At 38.0% G+C, this 24131-nt stretch overlaps 1 protein-coding gene across 2 annotated transcripts in view; it reads left to right on the top strand.

The window, feature by feature from the left end:
- The window catches only part of LOC128693164 (guanylate cyclase 32E-like), a gene marked incomplete at its 5' end in the record, with an annotated part of 162251 nt that overhangs the window by 96932 nt on the left and 41188 nt on the right, over positions 1-24131 (top strand). For both annotated transcript variants that reach the window (XM_070089504.1, XM_070089503.1), the window contains 2 exon segments: positions 8030-8164; positions 13861-13973. In XM_070089504.1, the coding sequence (XP_069945605.1) occupies positions 8030-8164; positions 13861-13973 (248 nt within the window).

Raw genomic sequence — 24131 nt, 5'->3', positions numbered from 1 at the left:
GATCTCGCTTATGCAGCATATGGGAATCTTTATTCAGGAAACGTTTCGCCACACAGTGGCTTCATCAGTCCAATACAAAGAGGAAGGCGTAAGGAGAGGAGGAGTATGAGGTAATCAGTCCCTCAGCCTGGAGTCGATGTGTTCAGTCCATCAATCTTGTAGAATGTACAGCATAGGGCCGTAGACGTGGCTTATATACTGTAGTGAGGTGACTTGAAGCAGACGGAGGCGGGATCATAGTGGTACCATCCACTAGTCGAAGTAGGTCTTTGTCCAAAGGTTGAACAAGCGTTGAAGAATTCTTTGTAAGAAGATCCCATGATGCTGCAGTGTCTGACAGTTGTGATGAATGGTTTGAAAAAACCGACAAGTTGAAGATTGAGACACTTATGCAGCATATGGGAATCTTTATTCAGGAAACGTTTCGCCACACAGTGGCTTCATCAGTCCAATACAAAGAGGAAGGCGTAAGGAGAGGAGGAGTATGAGGTAATCAGTCCCTCAGCCTGGAGTCGATGTGTTCAGTCCATCAATCTTGTAGAATGTACAGCATAGGGCCGTAGACGTGGCTTATATACTGTAGTGAGGTGACTTGAAGCAGACGGAGGCGGGATCATAGTGGTACCATCCACTAGTCGAAGTAGGTCTTTGTCCAAAGGTTGAACAAGCGTTGAAGAATTCTTTGTAAGAAGATCCCATGATGCTGCAGTGTCTGACAGTTGTGATGAATGGTTTGAAAAAACCGACAAGTTGAAGATTGAGACACTTATGCAGCATATGGGAATCTTTATTCAGGAAACGTTTCGCCACACAGTGGCTTCATCAGTCCAATACAAAGAGGAAGGCGTAAGGAGAGGAGGAGTATGAGGTAATCAGTCCCTCAGCCTGGAGTCGATGTGTTCAGTCCATCAATCTTGTAGAATGTACAGCATAGGGCCGTAGACGTGGCTTATATACTGTAGTGAGGTGACTTGAAGCAGACGGAGGCGGGATCATAGTGGTACCATCCACTAGTCGAAGTAGGTCTTTGTCCAAAGGTTGAACAAGCGTTGAAGAATTCTTTGTAAGAAGATCCCATGATGCTGCAGTGTCTGACAGTTGTGATGAATGGTTTGAAAAAACCGACAAGTTGAAGATTGAGACACTTATGCAGCATATGGGAATCTTTATTCAGGAAACGTTTCGCCACACAGTGGCTTCATCAGTCCAATACAAAGAGGAAGGCGTAAGGAGAGGAGGAGTATGAGGTAATCAGTCCCTCAGCCTGGAGTCGATGTGTTCAGTCCATCAATCTTGTAGAATGTACAGCATAGGGCCGTAGACGTGGCTTATATACTGTAGTGAGGTGACTTGAAGCAGACGGAGGCGGGATCATAGTGGTACCATCCACTAGTCGAAGTAGGTCTTTGTCCAAAGGTTGAACAAGCGTTGAAGAATTCTTTGTAAGAAGATCCCATGATGCTGCAGTGTCTGACAGTTGTGATGAATGGTTTGAAAAAAGCATCATGGGATCTTCTTACAAAGAATTCTTCAACGCTTGTTCAACCTTTGGACAAAGACCTACTTCGACTAGTGGATGGTACCACTATGATCCCGCCTCCGTCTGCTTCAAGTCACCTCACTACAGTATATAAGCCACGTCTACGGCCCTATGCTGTACATTCTACAAGATTGATGGACTGAACACATCGACTCCAGGCTGAGGGACTGATTACCTCATACTCCTCCTCTCCTTACGCCTTCCTCTTTGTATTGGACTGATGAAGCCACTGTGTGGCGAAACGTTTCCTGAATAAAGATTCCCATATGCTGCATAAGTGTCTCAATCTTCAACTTGTCGGTTTTTTCAAACCATTCATCACAACTGTCAGACACTGCAGCATCATGGGATCTTCTTACAAAGAATTCTTCAACGCTTGTTCAACCTTTGGACAAAGACCTACTTCGACTAGTGGATGGTACCACTATGATCCCGCCTCCGTCTGCTTCAAGTCACCTCACTACAGTATATAAGCCACGTCTACGGCCCTATGCTGTACATTCTACAAGATTGATGGACTGAACACATCGACTCCAGGCTGAGGGACTGATTACCTCATACTCCTCCTCTCCTTACGCCTTCCTCTTTGTATTGGACTGATGAAGCCACTGTGTGGCGAAACGTTTCCTGAATAAAGATTCCCATATGCTGCATAAGTGTCTCAATCTTCAACTTGTCGGTTTTTTCAAACCATTCATCACAACTGTCAGACACTGCAGCATCATGGGATCTTCTTACAAAGAATTCTTCAACGCTTGTTCAACCTTTGGACAAAGACCTACTTCGACTAGTGGATGGTACCACTATGATCCCGCCTCCGTCTGCTTCAAGTCACCTCACTACAGTATATAAGCCACGTCTACGGCCCTATGCTGTACATTCTACAAGATTGATGGACTGAACACATCGACTCCAGGCTGAGGGACTGATTACCTCATACTCCTCCTCTCCTTACGCCTTCCTCTTTGTATTGGACTGATGAAGCCACTGTGTGGCGAAACGTTTCCTGAATAAAGATTCCCATATGCTGCATAAGTGTCTCAATCTTCAACTTGTCGGTTTTTTCAAACCATTCATCACAAAAATGATCTCACACACTTCTATTCAAGTCAAGATACCAAGACCAAAAGAGGCATCATCATCGGGTTTTTCCTAAGAGCATACCGAATTTGCAGTCCTGAGTTTCTTGACGAGGAATGTACTTACATTCACCAAACATTCACTGAGTTACAATTTCCTTCTTTTTTCATCAAAGACTGCAAGAAAAGAGCTCTTCAGATCATCAATTCTCCACGCATCAACACCGCTCCCAACAATGTTATAATTCTTCCCAACAGCCAGGTTTCACTAAACGTCTCAAAAGTACTTTCACAAGCTAACACCAGAGTCGCCATCGCTTCTACCACTTCAATAAAGGATCTAACCAGGACAAAACCCAAGCACCACGAACCAGTCAATGCAGGAGTTTACACTATACCCTGTGGAGGCTGTGACAAGATCTACGTAGGTGAAACAGCAAGAAACCTCGACACCCGCCTCAATGAACACATTTACGCATGTAGGAACGACAACTTAAACAACGCCTGTGTACAACACCGAAATTCCACCAATCATCTCATGAAATTCAGAGACGCCCAATTAGTGATCAAAGAAACTAATTTCCGCAGACGCAAGTGCCTCGAATCAGCACTGATCGCTGTTTCGAATACAATTAAACAAAACAACGGCAGCTTCACCATCTCCGAAGTCTTAGCAAGAATCCTCCTGAAAACAGTAAACCCTGCCATCACATAGTCTCTCCTGTTATACTACACAAAGCACATTACAGAGAGTGAACACTGAAAAAAACCTGCCTCTTTCCAGTCTATATTTGTCCAACCTATTTTTATGTTACCCAAGTAATAGCTTTTATATCCTTTTACTCATGTACGAATTAATTGCTCTTCCATATTGTATTATTTTTGTTACTACTACTACTACTACTACCACTACCACTAGTGAACATCGAAATGTTACCTCACTAGTATTACACCTCACTCTGAGCCTTTATATACCCTCTGTGTCCATGTATTGTTTGTAATGGCTTGATAAAGCTCCTGGAGAGTGAAACGTTGCCACAATAAATGTCACATTAGTTGCACTTGTGTCCTTTTACTTTACAAGTTAAATGATGTAGAGCTTTCCCATACAGATTGCGAAAAGGACTTGGGGGTTATGGTGAGCAGCAACCTTAAACCAAGACAGCAATGCCTAAGCGTACGTAATAAGGCAAATAGATTACTGGGATTTATATCAAGAAGTGTAAGCAACAGAAGTCCAGAGGTCATACTGCAGCTTTATACATCATTAGTAAGGCCTCACCTAGATTATGCAGCTCAGTTCTGGTCTAAATATTACAGAATAGACATAAATTCGTTAGAAAACATTCAGCGTAGGATGACTAAATTAATACATAGCATTAGAAATCTTGGAAATATAAACACACATGCAGTATAATGTGATCCTTTATTGACAACGTTTCACCCACACAGTGGGCTTTTTCAAGTCACACACAGATCTACCTGGGGTGGAAGGTACGGGAGTACTTATAGTCTTGTTCAGAATGTTGAGGTCAGGTGGAGAATGCTTCATCTGATGATCTACCGGGTGGAGTTATAAAGTCTTGGGTAGCTTGGCGGGGATATTGGACAAGTTGTGAGTATACCTTCTGCAGTGTTTTATGTTCTTATGTGGGATAGCGATGAAGAAGTTTCTTGGCGAGTGGTTCAGCTATGTTATAGAAGCCGTTGTTCTGGTTGAAATTGTTGGTTATAGAGATAAGCGATGATTCCAGGATTCTTCGGTATTGAGTGTTGTCTTCTGTGGCGATAAGTCTTGAGTTTCTGTAGTTAATTAAATGGTTGTATGAATTGCGATGTTGTACACAGGCATTCCTTGTATCGTCAGTCCTGCTTGCATATTGGTGTTCTGAAATACGTGTTTGGAGGTCTCTTGATGAGGATCACATTATACTGCATGTGTGTTTATATTTCCACTGTGTCGGTATTTGATACCATTTATTTCCATTAGAAATCTTCCTTATGAAGAAAGATTGAAGACTCTTAAGTTACATTCACTTGTTAGACGAAGAATGAGGGGAGACCTGATCGAAGTGTATAAGTGGAAGATAGGTATTAATAAGGGGGATATTAATAAGGTCTTGAGGATATCTCTCCAGGAGAGAACCCGCAGTAATGGATTTAAATTAGATAAGTTTAGATTTAGAAAGGACATAGAAAAGTATTGGTTTGGAAATAGGGTAGTTGATGAGTGGAACAGTCTACCTAGTTGGGTTATTGAGGGTAGGACTTTGGGTAGTTTCAAATTTAGGTTGGATAAGTACATGAGTGGGAGTGGTTGGATTTGAGTGGGACTTTCACATCAGAGCTTATTTCTTGGGTAGCATTGCAAATTGGGTTGGGCAAATGTTTTGTTAGTGGGATGAATTGTAAAGGACCTGCCTAGTATGGGCCAACAGGCCTGCTGCAGTGTTCCTCCTTTCTTATGTTCTTATGTTGACGTACATGGCAATGAACAGGCAGACACTGCTGCGCGGTCAGCAGTACATGACCTACCAGTTTTATATAGAGGTGTTCCATTTACGGACTATTTTGCTGCAATAACTACCCAGCTTCACACCCGTTGGCAACAACATTGGTCTGCTTTGTTCTATTAAACCGAGTATAGGTTACTGGCCGTTTTCTTGTCACCAGTGTCGAGGTTGGGAGACTACTCTCTCCTGTCTTCGCATTGGCCATACTCGTCTTACTCATGGATATCTCATGGTGAGGCGCCCTGCTCCTCTCTGTGAGAATTGTCAGGTTCCATTATCGCTCAGCCACATTCTGTTAGACTGCTCACTTTATCAACGAGCACGCAGAATTTACCTCCAATGTCGTCTTTGCTCCGCTGCTCTCTCTTTACCTTCCCTTCTTGCTGATGGACCCACCTTTCATCCGGACTCTCTCATTGACTTTTTGACAACAACTGAGTTACTCCACAAACTCTGATGATACCTTCAGCCCTTTCTACCTCAATCTCTTGCTACCCTCTACCCCCTCACTATCCCCTGCCCCGCTGTTTTCTGTAACCTACTAATCATCCCTTCCCCCTTCTGCCGCCCGATACCCTCGCTTCCTTCCCTACCCTGCAGCGCTGTATAGCCCTTGTGGCTTAGCGCTTCTTTTTGATTATAATAATAATCTGAACTTCATAACGTATATTGGGCTACTCGCCCAGTTCCGTCTGATTAAGTAACTTTTAATATTAACCTGTATAAATATCCTTCAATAATTATGCCACTAGTTCTACCTCCTACCGAGGTAGAGTGAACCGAATACGAAGAAGCATTCTCACAGTTATTCATTCAAACACTGTCTTTACAGGAGCTTCTAACACCTTTTATTGTACAGCAATAAAGGAATGGAGCACACTGTCTGCACTTGTCAAAGCCAGTCATAGCAAAAACCAGTTCCAGAAGAGAATTAAACGATGCCTGATAAATGTAGCGACAGAAAGGGAGGAGAATGATTTTTTTTTTAGGAAACACGCATGTAAATATAAATAATTCATTTTACTTTATTTCTAGTGTATCTCCTCTATAGTATAATAATAATCTATAATCTCCTTTATATAGTATAATGATAATAAAATATTAAGAGGACCCCAATGGAAATAAATCACTGTCTTTTTTGGGTTATCCCAGGTGCTCTACACATATACTGCTACGTATGATAATCTATGTAACTGCATTTGTGTGTACCTGAATAAACTTACTAACATACCTACCCCTATTTCAAAGTGCAGGCACTGTACTTCCACTTCCAGGACTTAAGTCCGGCTAATCGATTTCCCCAAATTCCTTCATAAATGTTACTTTGTCCAATTGCACGTCAGAAGATAAAAGCCGTTTGCCTCCACCCACTTCTAACACTCCTATAAACACCTAAAACTGAAACTTATCCACCTCCCTCCCACCCTACCAGGAACCATCCCAACTTACCCATCCCTCCATATTCCATTGACACATCCATAAAAGTATATAATACTTTTATATTTTTGTCAAATATATAAATCAAGTGACTTAATTACACTATTCTTCCTTAGAATAAAGATCTTAACCTACTCAATTTTCTCTCGTTAAAATAATGAATATATTAACAGGTAAACTGTGTCAGTACACCAATAAAGTGGAAGCTTTAAGAAGCTCTCAGTCTCGTAAATTATTATCGTTAACTATTGATTTTTAATGTTTAACAATGTTATTTGGGTCAAAGAGTAAAGGTTTGTGTTTACTTTTCAAATTTACTTTGTAACTGTTCTTTACATTTCTAACTTTTTTTAAGTAAAATGTATGTGAATGACACACTCCAAACACTAAAGTTAACTATGAAACTTTTTTGGTCATTATGATTAAATAAATGAGATTCATGACATCAGTTTATATGAAGCCTGAAGCTAAAGTTCTATCATCCCAGTTTTCTTTCGTTGAACCTAAATATATTATTAAATTTATGTATAATCGAAAAAGTACCCTTGAAAACTTATTTGGCTCACATTAGATTGCTATCATTATTATTAATATTAGGAGGAGGAGGAACTGCTAAACTCGTACAGTTCTTAAAGCACTGGGAAACGGGAGGCAATAGAATTCATTTCCTTGAATTCAATTCCTTGAATTAAGAGGCTCCCACCAGTAGCATGACATCTCCCTTGAGGAGGACACATCAGAGCCGCTCCTGCCAACGTCTCTAAAACAGACATTATTTCTGGACACTGCTTTATACTGTATCTTTCACTCTTTTTAAACGTTCTTTTTTTACATTATATCTTGTTTTTAAACAAATCTGTTTTACTTTTAGTAATTATTTATGTATTTTTTATCTTTTAGATTTGACTTGATAGCGAATATTCAGGTATTAATTTTTTTAACCAAACTTTGTCATAGACAATATTCTTACTAAAATAGTGTTGATCTTTGTTTATTTTAGGGCATTATTTTCTGAACCCACCATAGGTGATGAGAGGCTCCTAATCCAAGAAGATGGACATTATTTCTTTTCTTGTCATCAGCGTTCCTTAATAATATTAAAACTAACGAGAAGAGAAAAATAAAAATATCAATATATTTTATATACTTTTAATAATGCAATGATATTCAGGGTAAGAACGTAATAAATTGCAATATATAAATTTAGCACTACTTATCAAAACATATTTGCTGCTGGTCTGCCAAACAAACATAATTTTTTATAAATTACCCTAACCGTTGTAACTTGTCTAATCTGAAATCAATTCATTATTAATAATTTTCAATCGGCTATAAATACTTTAATTCCATTTTCTGCAGACGAAAATGCTTTGAATCATCTTTAATCAAGAGTTACCTCTACTACCACTACCAAGACCACTTTAAAAACTAACAATTTTAAAATGATTATCTGTGTCCAGGCCGCCACTGGGAGTACTGGAGAACTGTTTGGACTGTGTGAGGCTGGTGCTGGGAGAGTGCTGGTCAGAAAACCCTGAGGAGAGGCCAGACTTCAGGTCAATACGGACCAAGCTGAGACCAATGAGGAAGGGCATGTACGTATTGTTGTAGTGTTTTGTAGTTTCCTGACAGTGTGCCGTTATTATTATTTCTGTTGTTATTGCTATAGTTACCGACACCTACTCAGTGATTGTCATATTTTTACAATTTTCAATAAACAAACTTTATGTACATCACAAAATAATTACTTCTTGGGGAAACTTTTAATTGGGGAGATATTAACGAAAATCGGCCATGTTAGGTTAGGTTTTGTCAGATAAGATAATGTTAGGTTACATTCAGTTAGGGTCAGGCTTGGTTAGGTTAGTTAACGTTTGGTTAGGTTACGAAATTCAACTCTAAAACCCTACTGGTCTGTTTACACTCGGCCAGGCTTGAGACACCCCTGGATGTGTAGTACCACCTAAGTAAATGTATCCAATTTTCTTATAGCTCCCAAAATAATTTATTCCAGGAAATTATTACTTATTCCTTTCTGTGCATACTAGGTTGTATAAATAACAAGCTTCTCTCTTTTATGTGCGGGTTATTTGTGCATCTAGGTTGTATATACTGACGACTGTAAAATCATGAATGAGTAGTTGCCGGTAGCTACAATTATTATAGATACTCTCATGTTGCTGTTATTAGATATGACATTTTGCTTTGTGTGTGTACATTTACCTATTTGTTTGTGGTCACAAGAACAGAGGTACGCTTATGGTGTCCTGCTTGCTGTTCACCGATCAGAATTACTTTTCAACCTTGCACTGCTAGCATGGGCCAGTGGACCTGCTACAGTGCTCTTCCATACTTATGTTCTTATGCTCTTCCTTGCTGAGCATCACAGCCTCTTAGATCTCAGTCCTATATTTATAAAGACGTTTTGCAATATTTTTCTTCAAGCCGCTTCTTTTCCAACTTAAATTTGTCTTCTTGTCTTCCTCATTACTTATTCTGATTTTTAAATTTGATCTTCTATATGCTAAAGCTAGTATAGATTACATGCCTGTAATGTATACGTAAATGTTGGTCTCACATAAGCTTCAAAAATCTTTACTGAGGATCCAATAGGTTGTGTTGCGTAATGATGATGATATTCTGTTTTAATATATTTTAAATGACATATAATATCGACAGGTTGATAAGTAAGACATGTGCAACACTGACTCTTAACTGATGAACGATAAGAATGAATTATCTTGCACTTAGTATGATGGACTAATTACGTCGGTATTACACTACTCTAGTTTAACATAAAAACTACATAGGTAGTGTTATGTTTTCATTAGCCTGTTACTAGTGTTGTAACATGGGAGAGTTCGGGATTACTAAAATTAAACACTAAAATTTATACTCTTGTAGAAATATTTTGCATGAAAATATAACAAGGAGTCTAACTCCTGGAGGTTACCTGGAGGTTATTCCGGGGATCAACGCCCCCGCGGCCCGGTCCATGACGAGGCCTCCCTACTGTTAACTTTGGTATAGGTACTTTATGCAAAGTCATACACAATATACAAAGTCACATAAACAATCAATGTAAAAGTAAAACATCATAACCCTAAGTGCCACAGTGCCACATGTCACTGCCATCTTCAGGTGTCTTACGACGCTACCAATCCCAGTTTCTTGTAGTTTAATAGCTATATAACCAGATGAAGATTCGCTTTGTCACAGTTCATATTTATTAACTTATAATCTGTCTACGAAATTTTTGTTTTCGTATCCCCTACCTTTCATAGTTTCCAGATTATCCATTTCTGGGAAAATTATCGAGCGATTTTAGTAAATTCGATTAGTTTTGTTCCACAATAATGTCTGAAGTTCAGTGTTGGATATATATGATTTTGCTGATCTTAAGTCTAGATGTATGATACCATGTTTGTGGTCTCCATTTTTATTCACATTTCTTCAATGCCTTTTTCAATTTTTTTGAGTTGTTTGACAAGATAAATATGAACGGATTGAAGCTTTGAACTATTTTCTCTTTATTTTTAAATGTCGACAATATATATACACAATTTTTTGCTGTGTTATCTTATAGGAAAATCCCTCCAATCAAGCTCCAGAAGTTAGCTTGTGCTTTATTTCAGAACCCCAAGTATTATCTTGTTTGGTTTTATTAGTTCATTTCTGCTTGCATCCAAAAATAATTTATATTTCTCTACAGCAATGTTGATATGCTGCATCTCATTATAATAATTTACATCCTGGACCAAAGGTTCAGGTTATGGACCACCTTGTTTAAACTGTAACATCGACTGCTAAATCATCTGTAAAAAGTTAAACCTGTTGGCTATGCGGAAAAATGAATTACCAGGAAAACACATACATTTTGACACCTTAAAAAAAAGTTCACGCAGTAGATTACGTTAAAATAAATAATAGTAACATCATACCGTTAATCACATATATATTCAACACGACTCACGAAATCGTAATGACACTTTTGCAAACAAACCATACTACGGCCGGGGTTAGAACCTGTGATCAGAGAGTCATAAAACTCCAGACCGACTTGTTATGATATTCAGCACGTCGGCCGTCTCCCACCGAGGCAGAGTGATCCCCCCGAAAAGAAATTAATACTTTCACCATGATTCACACATGATCACTGTCTTTGCAGAGGTTCCCAGGTATGACAGTTTAGATGCAACTCCAAACAGCCAGTGTCCCAAACCCCTCCTCCCCTCCACTACAGATTTATACACGCTCCAAGCCATTCTATTTTGATTCATCCTCTCTAAATGACCACCTCAATAACCCCTCTTCGGCCCTCTGAATAATACTTTTTGTAACTCCACCCCTCCTTCGAATTTCCACACTACGAACTCTCTGCATAATATTAATACCACACATTGCCTTAGACACGATATCTCCACTGCCCTCAGCCTCCTCCTCGCTCTAACATTAACAACCCATGCCTCACACCTATATAAGAGTGTTGGTACCACTATATTCCCGTACATTCCCTTCTTTGCCTCCATGGATAACGTTTTTTGTCTCCACAGATACCTCAATGCACCACTCATCTTTTTCTCTTCATCAGTTCTATGATTAACCTCGTCATTCATAAATCCATATGTTGACAGCTCTACTCCCAAGTATCTGAACACTTCTTTCATATTCCTTCCCTCCAATGTGTTATCCAATTTTTCTTTACCTTACTCCTTTGATACCCTTATCACCTTACTCTTATCTATGTTCACTCTAAACTTTCTTTACACACCCTCCCAAAACCTATTAAGGAAAGACATAGACCAATTTACATTTTCAGGAGTATAGTAGGGGATGAAATAAGACATAAGGTCATGGTCAAAAAGTATAAGAAAGCAGAAAAAAAAAATATATACCTTCACTCACCAGGCGAATCCCCCATAAGTTTTAGAGCTCCCTCACAGGTGGCGCTGATATGTCCTTCTCCAAGAAAAATGGAAAATAACGAAGACCAAAACCACATGCATTCGTGCTAATATAAACATAAATACAATAAATGCAACGTTTTCCCCTCGCAAACAAAATTGCGATATGATAATGATATATGATAATGATATGATAATTTTGTCTTGGAAAATTATTCTCGGCACACACTCGTTCATAGTTAAATTGATTATAAGATTTATTTCTAACTTTCCATTTTCTAACAATTCTTGTTGAAAATGTTCTTTCAGTATCTCATTATTTTGGTATATTCATTTCTATTTTGTTCAAATTACTTGTAAAATTGTGAGCTGTGACATTTTGTTATGACTCCAGGATTTATTTTGTTATGACTTCTACGTATAAGTTGAACACTTGTTATATTATTTCTCATTTCTTTTTTGGTTATCTAGTCCATCATATAAATTTATTTGTTGCTCCCCTCATCTGTTACATTTTTTTCCACATAGAATATAACAAAGCATTGTGGCTTTTCCAAGATGGATTCAATTAAATAAAATATTCTATTTGCTGTTTATACCAAACACGAAATCTCACATTGATGTTTCTTTACTTTCTCTTACCAGGGTTGTCATTTTAACCTGATACATAAAGGCAGCAAAAATTTCAGGATTGAATATTGACGTTCATTAAGTAGTCTCATTTATTCTTTCCAAATGCCACTGGTTCATGATTTCCACATCGAAAATATTTATATTTTAAATTTAGAAATTAATTTCAATATCCTCGGATCTTTTGCTAGCATAGTTACTCGGTAATATTTTTCACTTTTTTTTTTTTTGTTAGTTCCCCACGCTGAGTAATTTCTTCTAAATACCAACTCGTTTAATACGTATATGTTTCAATAATGGTTTGGCCTTTAGTCCCAGAATATGTTTTTTATATATATTCTGTGTTGATAAATATTATTAGTTTTGTTATATTTATTTAAACTTTGCATTTTTTATATTGTTTAGTGTCTTGATTTAATAATACATTATAATTAGTTCCTAATCAGTTGCTTATAGAAAATGTACAAACTAAGTAATAGATTTCTTTCTAATTTAACTCTTTAGTTAGTATCTATATTTATTTTGATTTTATTGTATCTTTTGGTAAGTTTTGTTTTAGGACTACGAACTTACTCTAAATTTTCTTTAAATTTTTGGCTTCTATAAGTTATCTTGTTCTTACATTTGTGTGTTATTTTTAATGACCAGCTTTTACTTTCTTGCCTCAGATTTTATCTATTTGTGTCTTACCAATATGTATTTAACATGTTGCTGTAGAGTTCTAGCTCTAGCACTTGACCTCTTATTTTAACTTACTGCTTGCCAGATTCACTCTCTCCTAGCCTCTGGGCCTTGTCATGCCTACTCTTGAAGCTTCATGTGGATCCTGCCACCACAACTTCTGTGGCTAAATTTTCACACTTTGTTTTTAGTTGTTTTCCAAATGTGCCCTCGTGGACCTGTTACTCACCTCTGAAATACTTAAGACCTGTTTGCCCAATCAATGTCTCTGAGTATTTCGTATGGCGTTTCACTTGCTCTTCTGTCCTCTGAAGTCGTGAGGTTCAGGTCACTAATCTTCAAAAACCAGCCTTGTTGCCTATCTCTGCATTTTCTCCATTTTCATACCATGTTTAATTAGGTACAAACTCAATGCTGGAGCAGCATACTTCAAGACAGGCCTGACACATGTTGTGTAAAGACCGGGAATGACTCTTTGTTAAGATACCTGAAAGCTACTCTACGATTCGCTAAACGAGCACTGACTGCAGCGGATACTTGCTTGATATGTGCTTCCGGCAATATGCTTTGCATTATGCTCACCCTTAGCTCCTTCTCTTTGATTGAGGTTGAGTGACATTTCTAGTGTACTCACTCCTGTGCTAACCTATATGCGGTTGCTGGAGTAGAGGCTCAGCTCCTGGCCTCCTTTCTTCGCTGGCGGCTACTTGATTCACTTTTATTGTTATTGAGAGCCTTATCGTACCTCTTCGTAAAGCTATGTATGGATCCTGTGTGTGTGTGTGTGTGTGTGTGTGTATTCATATATTTATGATTGCAGGGGTCGAGCCACAGCTCCTGGCCTATGTGTATCCTCTGAGTTACTCATCAAACTTACTTCTGGTTGTATAGCTGGAGTTACAGCTCCTGGACTCGCTGATTCGAATCAAAAACGTTTGGAGGAAAAAACGCTGCTTCGAGGATGATCAGAAGAGATTATTGCATTAATAAAAGCTCTGCTATTATGCATCACCAACAATAACGTAAATGTTTCGCTGTTGTGCACAATACTCAATTATGTGGTGGTTCTTCGACAGGAAACCCAACATCTTCGACAACATGTTGGCGATGATGGAGAAGTACGCCAACAATCTCGAGGCGCTGGTGGACGAGAGAACCGACCAGCTGATTGAGGAGAAGAAGAAGACTGGTAAGTGAGAGAGGGAAGGAGAGGAGGAGGAAGGGAGGGTGGGAGGGAATGAGGGAGTGACGGACGGAGGGGGAGGACTTGGGGAGAAGAAGAGGAATGAAGCAAAGAGTGAAGAAGGGAATTTCATTTCCTGTTGGTCTTTTTCCTGGCAATGCGTCTCTTGCCGTTTCTCTGTCTCTTGGACATCCCGCCTCCTTTACTAGCTCAATTTCTCTCTGTTGATCTCCCTCATCCCTCTATAATATGTTTGTGACACCGAACCTTGAGTACGACTCTCTCTCTCTCTCTCTCTCTCTCTCTCTCTCTCTCTCTCTCTCTCTCTCTCTCTCTCTCTATCTATCTATCTATCTATCTATCTATCTCTCTCTTTCTTCCCCCCCTCCCTCCCTCCCTCCCTCCCCCCCCACACACACACACATTATATATATATATATATATATATATATATATATATATATATATATATATATATATATATATATATATATATATATATATATATATATATATATATATATATATATATCAATAATGTGAGTAGTCACGAAAGCGCTTGGAATTTCTCTATTCTTTCAGAGTGGTTGTTTTGCATATTCTGAAATCACCTGCTTACTGTGATCTTAATGCATATATATACATATATATATATATATACATATATATACATATATATATATATATACATATATATACATATATATATATATACATATATATATATGTCGTGCCGAATATGTAAAACTGGTCAATTAGCAAGAACTCGTTTAAAATTTAGTCCTTTCTAAATTTTTTTCTTATACGTTTAAAGATATATTTTTTTCGTTAATGTTAATGTAAAAAATTTTAATTTTGCACCAAAAGAATCTTAGAAAACTTACCTAACCTTATTATAACGAGAACAATTTATTTTAGCCTAACCCAACTAAATATATTTTAAATTTGTTTACAATAATTTAATACTAAACAAACACAGTGAAATATATTTTTTTTCGTTAGGTTCAGAATGATTTTGGCGAAATTATTGCATACACAAATTTTCGCTTGTCCTATATAGCAAGATGAGCGTTGCTATTTAAGCCAAAATCGCAAGTTCTGCCTATTCGGCACGACATATATATATATATATATATATATATATATATATATATATATATATATATATATATATATATATATATATATATATATTTTACCAATAGGAATATTTTATTACATAATATGGCACAGAAGATTTAAGAGATACATTGTTGATATAAAGGTGGCATATACGGTACATGTTGTTACGTGTGTATCACCGATTATAAGGCGAAAATCTCATCCAGCTCCTCAGAGCTGGGGCGTGTGCCCAAAATGCAGCATGCATTACCCCTTTGAACAGCCGCGCTGAGCCGCTGGAACAGAAAACTAGCTGCCCTGGGATCCCTAGTTACCCTGATGAGTCTTTTTCCCAGCTCCTTAAGGAAATTAGATGCACTCTTTCCCCATGAGCCAAGGGTCTCTGAGCCTATGGGAACAAACATATAATGATGGGCAAGTTCTCCATATTTTCTAGACTTTTGGGACTCCCTAAAGCTGGCAGCTGCCCCTCCTTCCTCCCTGGTGTATTGGAGATAGGTATCAGCCAAGGTAGATGCACATGTATAGTCCCACACCACCTGCTTCCCATCTGTCCAGGCTTGAAGGGTGATACCATCTGGACGCTTCTGGCTGCCATCAGATCTGCATAGTTGGGGTGGCTCCCTTACTGCTGGGCATCCAGCTGTTGTGAGGCTCCTCTTGATAATGTTATTAACCTCCTCATGTCTTGCAATCTTTCCCTCGGATTTACGGCACACAAGACCATGGTACCCGAATCGGTCTGCTGCTTCACTGCCACAAATACACCTGTGTTCGGCGAGAATAGGGGCGGCAAGTCGAAGGGCAACACCGATGCGGATGGTCTGTGGGTCGAGGCGTGTGCCAAGGCTGGAGCTGGGAACAGCCAACAGAAAGTCCCCAGCATGAGGGGCTCTCACTGCCAGCAGGCGGGCTCTATCCTTCCCTGACACACTCTGAAGCATCGTTGAGGCTATATTTTCCACTATTGGACCATCCCAGTGCGATTGTTTGTATATATATATATATATATATATATATATATATATATATATATATATATATATATATATATATATATATATATATATTATATATATTATATTATATATATATATATATATATATATATATATATATATATATATATATATATATATATATAATATATATACAATATATAGGGAAGTACCACCTCTATAGCTGGAATGGGGACCCTCATCCTCAGAGAAGACAATAAACGTACCTCAGAGAAAACTCAAGGTTCTCCCCGGAGCTGTTTGAATATTTTCTTCTCCTACCACCCCTATATATGTTTTATTATATATTATTATATATTATTATATATTATTATATATTATTATTATATATTATTTATTATATATTATATATATATATATATATATATATATATATATATATATATATATATATATATATATATATATATATATATATATATATATAGTGTGTGATTTTCGTTCACCATGAGGCTAGTCGCAGTGTTGTTATTGATTAAATACCACTAGTTCGTAGTTACAATAATATATATACTGCTTGTGGAGGCTAGTACACCAAACGGGGAGTAGAATGAAATTAGCTCAGCGGTAACCACACCACCGTATGTCCTCTGATCACTGTAAAACACCTAGCTCTGCTGGGTGCGTGATTCATGTAGGATTGAGTTACCCTGTGGGTTAGAGCGTCATGTGATTTTCGCTCTCTATGAGGCGGGCAAAAACGACATGGGTTCGAGTTCTCGGCTAGTCGCAGTGTTGTTATATATATATATATATATATATATATATATATATATATATATATATATATATATATATATATATATATGATTCGCAGAACAAGCGAAATATTCACAAACACTAATCTCAGGACGATTGAGACTCGAACCTACGAATCTTGGAATAAGGTACACAGTACTCATAAGAACATAAGAAAGAAGAAATACTGCAGCAGGCCTACTGACCCATGCGAAGCAGGTCCATGTCACCCTCCGGCTTAGCCCAATGACCCACCTAGTCAGGTCACTTCCACTTAAGGGAGGAGCACGGCATCAGACCTAGTAGCACAAGCTAGTCAGGTCCAACTCAAACCCACCCACACCCACTAATCTATTTTTAAAACTACACAACGTTTTAGCCTCTATAACTGCACTCGGGAGTTTGTTCCACTCATCCACAACTCTCTTACCAAACCAGCGCTTTCCTGTATCTTTCCAGAATCTGAATTTTTCCAACTTGAAACCATTGTTGCGAGTCCTCTCTTGGCTAAATATTTTCAGCGAACTATTTACATCCCCTTTATTTATTTCTGTTTTCCATTTATGCACTTTGATCATATCTTCCTTAATTCTACGCCTTTCTAAAGAGTGCAAATTCAGGGCCCTCAGTCTATCCTCATAGGGAAGATTTCTGATACATTGAATTAACTTTGTCATCCTCCTTCGTACGTTTCCAGTGCATTTATATCCATTCTGTAATACGGTGACCAGAACTGAGCAGCATAACTTAAATGAGGCCTAACCAAGGATATATAGAGTTGAAGAACAACCTGAGGACTTCTATTATTTATGCTTCTAGATATGAAGCGAAGGAGTCTGTTAGCTTTATTGCGAACACTAATGCACTGTTGTCTTGGTTTTAGATTACTGCTAATCATAGCTCCAAAATCCTTCTCGCATGGTTATTTTCCTGTCCAGCATTTAGAATTTCTCATTTCTCTATATTAAATTGCATTTGCTACTTCTCCGACCACTGCATCAGTCTATTCAAATCATCCTGGAGTGCTCTAGTGTCGTCATTAGAATGAACTGGTCGGCCTATTTTGGTGTCATCAGCAAATTTGCCTATGTCGCTATTTATTCCCTCATCTATGTGACGAGATTCATTAATCAGTTTATGCCTTTCAAGATTGCTACGAATTGGTTCGGCAATTATTCATTCCATAAATTTTCCCACTATGGAGGTAAGGCTTATTGGTCTATAGTTCGAAGCCAAGGACCCGTCACCTGCCTTGTAAATAGGTATTACATTTGCCATTTTCCACTTATCAGGCACAATGCCAGTTTGTAGTGATATGTTGAAAAGATTAGCCAAAGGTATGCTAAGTTCCTCTTTACATTCCTTTAACACCCTTGCAAACAGTTCATCAGGGCCTGGGGATTTGTTAGGTTTTAATTTCTCTATTTGTTTGAGGACCATGTCATAGCTCCTGGCCCCGCCTCTTCTCTGATTGCTACTAGGTCCTCTCTCTCCCTGCTCCATGAGCTTTATCATACCTCGCCTTAAAACTATGTATGGTTCCCGCCTCCACTACGTCACTTTCTAGGCTATTCCACGGCCTGACTACTCTATGACTGAAGAAATACTTCCTAACATCCCTTTGATTCATCTGAGTCTTCAACTTCCAATTGTGACCTCTTGTGTCTGTATCCCCTCTCTGGAACATCCCGTCTTTGTCCACCTTGTCTATTCCGCGCAGTATTTTATATGTCGTTATCATGTCTCCCCTGACCCTCCTGTCCTCCAGTGTCGTCAGGCCGATTTCCCTCAACCTTTCTTCGTAGGACAATCCCCGTAGCTCTGGGACTAGCCTTGTTGCAAACCTTTGCACTTTCTCTAATTTCTTAACGTGCTTGACTAGGTGTGGATTCCAAACTGGTGCTGCATACTCCAGTATGGGCCTGACGTAAATGGTATACAGAGTCTTGAACGAATCCTTACTGAGGTATCGGAACGCTATCCGTGTGTGTGCGTGTGTGTGTGTGTGTTTTTGTATGTGTTTTCCTCGTATATGTGTGTATTTCTGAATCCAGTCTCTCTAGCTTGAAGTCTATAATATAGCCAGTCCGCTTCCTTCCTTACAAACTCCGCCTCTTCTCCACACTGAGTAATTTACGACAAAAAAATCTTCTTTAAAAATTCTTTTAAATCTGGTTTAGTTAGACAAAAGAATATCAGTTTTTTTGTTATTTATAACTTTCCTAAGTTCTAATATTTTGAGATTCCTCCGTCTATATTAGTGTACAAACCTTAAAAAATGTATCATTTTCATTAATGCCATTTTTTCCTATTAGTCTGAACGTATTTTCATCTGTCTTTTGGTGTTATGTTGAAAACCATTTAATGGGTTTGTATGAACCTGTAATTCCTCATATCTACCCTTATTTTGCTCTTTGTTGATGAGATCCCTGAAGGCTAGACTTAGATTTTCCAAACGAGTATTAACTGCAGAGGTTGTTCAGTTGATGCGAGCCTCTGGTGATGTTACAAGACACTAATGCTCACTCTTAGGGTTCTCTGTCTTAGTGAAGTCTGCAGCCCCAGCACTCCTAATGTATTCCCAGTTTCCGTTTTTTTTTGCTCCTTTCATAATCTTCATGACTTTGCATTTTCTGGGGTGCAATTCAAGCATCCACTTGTCTGAATAATCTTCCAGTTTGTCCAGATCCATTGGGAAGTAGGTGTGTGTGTGTGTGTGTGTGTGTGTGTTTAGAAATGGGGGGTGCCCATTTCCGATTACCCATCGGTAATTACTGAAGTAAAGCTTGGCTCTTGGTGACCAGTAGTTAATTTGCCATATATTGATTTTAAGAGTCGAATGGGATAATCACAAGTGTATAAATCTGAGGTGGGAGGAAAGGGAGGGAGTGGTCATCCCAGGATGGCTTAAATAGAGTAGGGAAGGAGATTCAGAGTGCTTCGTTTTGTATATATGTGGTGTGAGTGTTAAATCGGAGTGAGTGAAGACATACGATTTTTATGAATTGATGTGCTGTTGGAGTGTGAGCGAAATAACAATAGCAAAAAGACTTAGGGAAGCCGGTAAACTGGACTTGCCACAATGCCTACACTTGTGAGATGAGAAAGTCGCAGTTCGGAGGGGATCATCTGAATTGTAATGCTTGCACACTTCTGGCAAGATAGCTGTTGAATGAATGATAGTGAATGTGCTTCTTTTTTTGCTATCATTATGTTCATATAATGATATAAAATGATAGGTTGGGTAACAAGAACCTCCTGAACGTATCGATGATGATACTCTTCAAGGCTGTTGTACAATCTAGACTGAAATCTTTCTAACAACACTTCGTAAGGCTGGCGAAATTGTAAACATGTTGAAAGCCAGAGAACTTTCACTCCTGCATTGATTTATACACGAAGAATCTAGAATACTAAATGTCACTACTTGAAAATCCTAGAGGGACTGGTTCCAAACGTGAATATTATCCAGTTTTCTCTCTCAAGCTTTCATGTACTGTTTCTTTCACTTCGGTATACCTTTATGAATATTTTCCACATTTCATGACATACATCTCAGTCATCGTCTGTGTAAGCTTTTCTCTCCTTAGTCTCACTGTACGAGTCTTAACGATTTTCTGGTTCTTGCAACATCTCGGCTCTGATTTTACCTTTGATGTTGTCTTGCTATTGTTTGTCGCATTCATCACTAGTTATTCATTATCTCTCTGTTCTCTGTCGCTCTCCATGCTATGTACATTTTCTATTCTCTTTTCTTCCTTGTTTTGGTATATATCTGCACTTACAGTTAAAGCATTGATTTTGTAATTTCATTTTTCATTTCGCCTGATTGAAACTTACCGTTCTGTTTCTTCCTGGCACAGTGTACATAGACCACTATGTCATATCCCACTGTAATCCACTCAAGAAATGTCTCATCACTGCATAGTTTCCTCTTCTGTAATCTTGTTTTCTGTTATCCTTATTTTACCTTTCTCTATTTTTTGTAAAATTTCGTCGAAAGTTAGCATAGTGTTGTCACTGGCTATTAACATATTTAATATTTTTTTTCCTGTGGCTGATTCACTGCCGATGAACCCAGATTCAGTAATGTTGGTTAATCATCTGCAGTTTTCATCATTTTCAGTATTCATGTTTCCTAAGCTGATTTAAATCCTCTATATGCATTATCTTAATACATGTCATTTTGAATTTTCGTACAGTTCTCTTCAAAATATATATGTTAGCCTGGATGGGCTTGTACTTTTGAGCAGGTCTCGTCTTGTTGAGGAAGAGGAATATGGAATGGTTTTATTTATCACCGTTCCTATTTCCATGGGTTTGCTGGTTGTTTCTGTTCTTTTAATATAACCATAAAACTTGGTTCGTCATGGTTAATCATTATTATTACCACTTCTCTGTTTTCTCTTTCTCTCTTCGCTATGTGGTACCCCTCTAAGCGTATTGTAAGTTTTATTAATAGTGAGTTTACATTTTCGAATTATGATATCTGGTTGCTCCAAAACTAATTTACCATTTGATCCTCTATTTCTGTAAACTTACATTGCCATACACTAATCGTTCTATCTTTTCAATTGTGTTGTGACTTTTCTCTCTAGCTGTTCAATTTGTTGATTTTGTATCAATTAGGAGATTGCCCTGTTCTGTCAGGACAAGTCCTTGTTAGTACTTGTTCTTTTGTAGAAAAAGTTATTATACCTTGACAACCTTACGAGATTTTTTTATTTGAGAACCCTCTCGTTAGCTCATGAAATACCACCTTCAATAGAGTATTTATTGTGTTCATTCCCTCTATTGCTTTAATGATGTCTGTTCCTTCTTAATTCTGCTTCTTAGTCATCTAGCCTAATAAATTCAGTCTTTTCTGTTTCGTAATTATATTATTTTCATTTACTATGTGTGCTGCTTAGCAGTTGCCAAAGGCATTTTTCGTCAGACACTTGGTTTGCTGTGTGTGTGTGTGTGTGTGTGTGTGTGTGTGTATTCACCCTTTTTATACTCACTTGAGGTTGCGAGTTACAGCTCCTGGCCCCGCCTCTTCGCTGGTCGCTACTAGGCCCACTCTCTCCCTGTTCCATGAGCTTTAATCGCAACTCTCTTAAAAGCTATCTATAGATCCTGCCTCCAATACATCACTCTCTCAATTGTTCTACTTCCTGATAACTCACTAAGAAATGCCTCCTAACTTCCATGTGACTCATCTGAGTCAGTTGTGACCCCTCGTTGCTGTGGCCCATCTGTGTCTGTGTATTTTTTATTTTTACATTTTTTTTTGGTGTGTATGTTTTCCTGTTTTAGTTTTCATGGTCCATCCTTTGAATTTGTTAAATTTGCTTTTGAATTAGAATATGGAATCTACACCCACTTTGTTTTTTCCAAGTTCATTTGTTGCCTCTATCTTTGTTGATAAAAACGCGACTCATTGTGTAATTTCTAATCATGGTAGGATTCTCTCGAGATTCTTTACTTTTTTTAATGCCCTTTGCAGCTTTGAAAGTGTTGATTATATCCCTCATATAAGACCTAGTACACACTTACTTTCTTTTCTCTTATCTCATTCCTATCAACTCGACCTCTGCTCCGGATAAACTCCTCTGTAAGTTTTCAAGTCTAACTTTGTGTTTATCGAGAGGAGGTTTCCATGCAGATGCCGCGTACTCAGGAACGGGCCATTCGTATGAACTATTGCTTAAATATATCTTTTTCCTGATCCCTGAGTGTCGCTGATGATTTGTTTATACGGTTCGTCTTAGACGTTCTCCAGGATGTAGGTTTAAGGTGTATCGTTCCTGTGAAGTTCTTTTCATCGTAACCTTGATGTTTCATCATAACCTTGATTCATCATAGCCTTCATGTGTTATCGTAGCCTTGATTCACCATAACCCTTGTTTTATCATAAACTTTGTTTCATCATGACTTTGATGTTTCATCACAACCTTGATTCATCATAATCTTGATGTGTCTTCATAAACTTGATGTTTCATCATAACCTTGATGTTGCCTCATAACCTTGATGTTTCTTCATAACCTTGATGTTTCATCATAACCTTGATGTTTCATCATAACCTTGATGTTTCATCATAACCTTGATGTTTCTTCATAAATTTGATGTTTCATCATAACCTTGATTCATCATAACCTTGATGTTTTATCATAACCCTGATGTTTCTTCATAACCTTGATGTGTCATAACCTTGATTCCTCATAACCTTGATGTTTCTCATAACCTTGATGTTTCATCATAACCTTGATGTTTCATCGTAACCTTGATGTTTCATCGTAACGTTGATGTTTCATATCCTTGATGTTTCATATCCTTGATGTTTCATTATAACCTTGATGTTTCCTCATAACCTTGATGTTTCCTCATAACCTTGATGTTTCATCATAACCTTGATGCTTCATCATATCCTTGATGTTTCCTCATAACCTTGATGTTTCCTCATTACCTTGATGTTTCCTCATAGCCTTGATGTTTCCTCATAACCTTGATGTTTCATCATATCCTTGTTTCCTCATAACCTTGATGTTTCCTCATAAGCTTGATGTTTCCTCATAACCTTGATGCTTCATCATATCCTTGATGTTTCCTCATAACCTTGATGTTTCCTCATTACCTTGATGTTTCCCCATAGCCTTGATGTTTCCTCATAACCTTGATGTTTCATCATATCCTTGTTTCCTCCTAACCTTGATGTTTCCTCATAACCTTGATGTTTCCTCATAACCTTGATGTTTCCTCATAACCTTGATGTTTCTTCATAACCTTGATGCTTCATCATATCCTTGATGTTTCCTCATAACCTTGATGTTTCCTCATAGCCTTCATGTTTCCTCATAACCTTGATGTTTCATCATATCCTTGTTTCCTCATAACCTTGATGTTTCCTCATAGCCTTGATGTTTCCTCATAGCCTTGATGTTTCCTCATAGCTTTGATGTTTCCTCATAACCTTGATGTTTCCTCAAAGTTTATTTATTCGTATACTCCGTAAGTCTGTCCAGGTGTTCCCGCAGCCTCGTTCTGTCTTATTTTATACGAGTTCTCATTACTTTATCACACACAAACGGTGTAATTATACACAGTGTTATTATACACAACAATGTAATGTAAAATTTTGTTTCTTTTCTCGCATATCAAGAACGACATGTGGCACAACACATCCTTGTGGGACTGTTAGTTCCACTCTTCCATCATGATTCTCACGCCTTATTGTAATTATTATAATTCTGGTGTTAATTTTCCCATTTATCTGCGCTAATAGCCTCTCTGTTACCCCGGCTT

Source organism: Cherax quadricarinatus, chromosome 28, assembly GCF_038502225.1.
Source record: "Cherax quadricarinatus isolate ZL_2023a chromosome 28, ASM3850222v1, whole genome shotgun sequence".
In the NCBI taxonomy this organism is placed as follows: domain Eukaryota; kingdom Metazoa; phylum Arthropoda; class Malacostraca; order Decapoda; family Parastacidae; genus Cherax; species Cherax quadricarinatus.
Note: the sequence above shows the minus strand (reverse complement) of the source record. Positions and strands in the feature narration are given on the sequence as shown.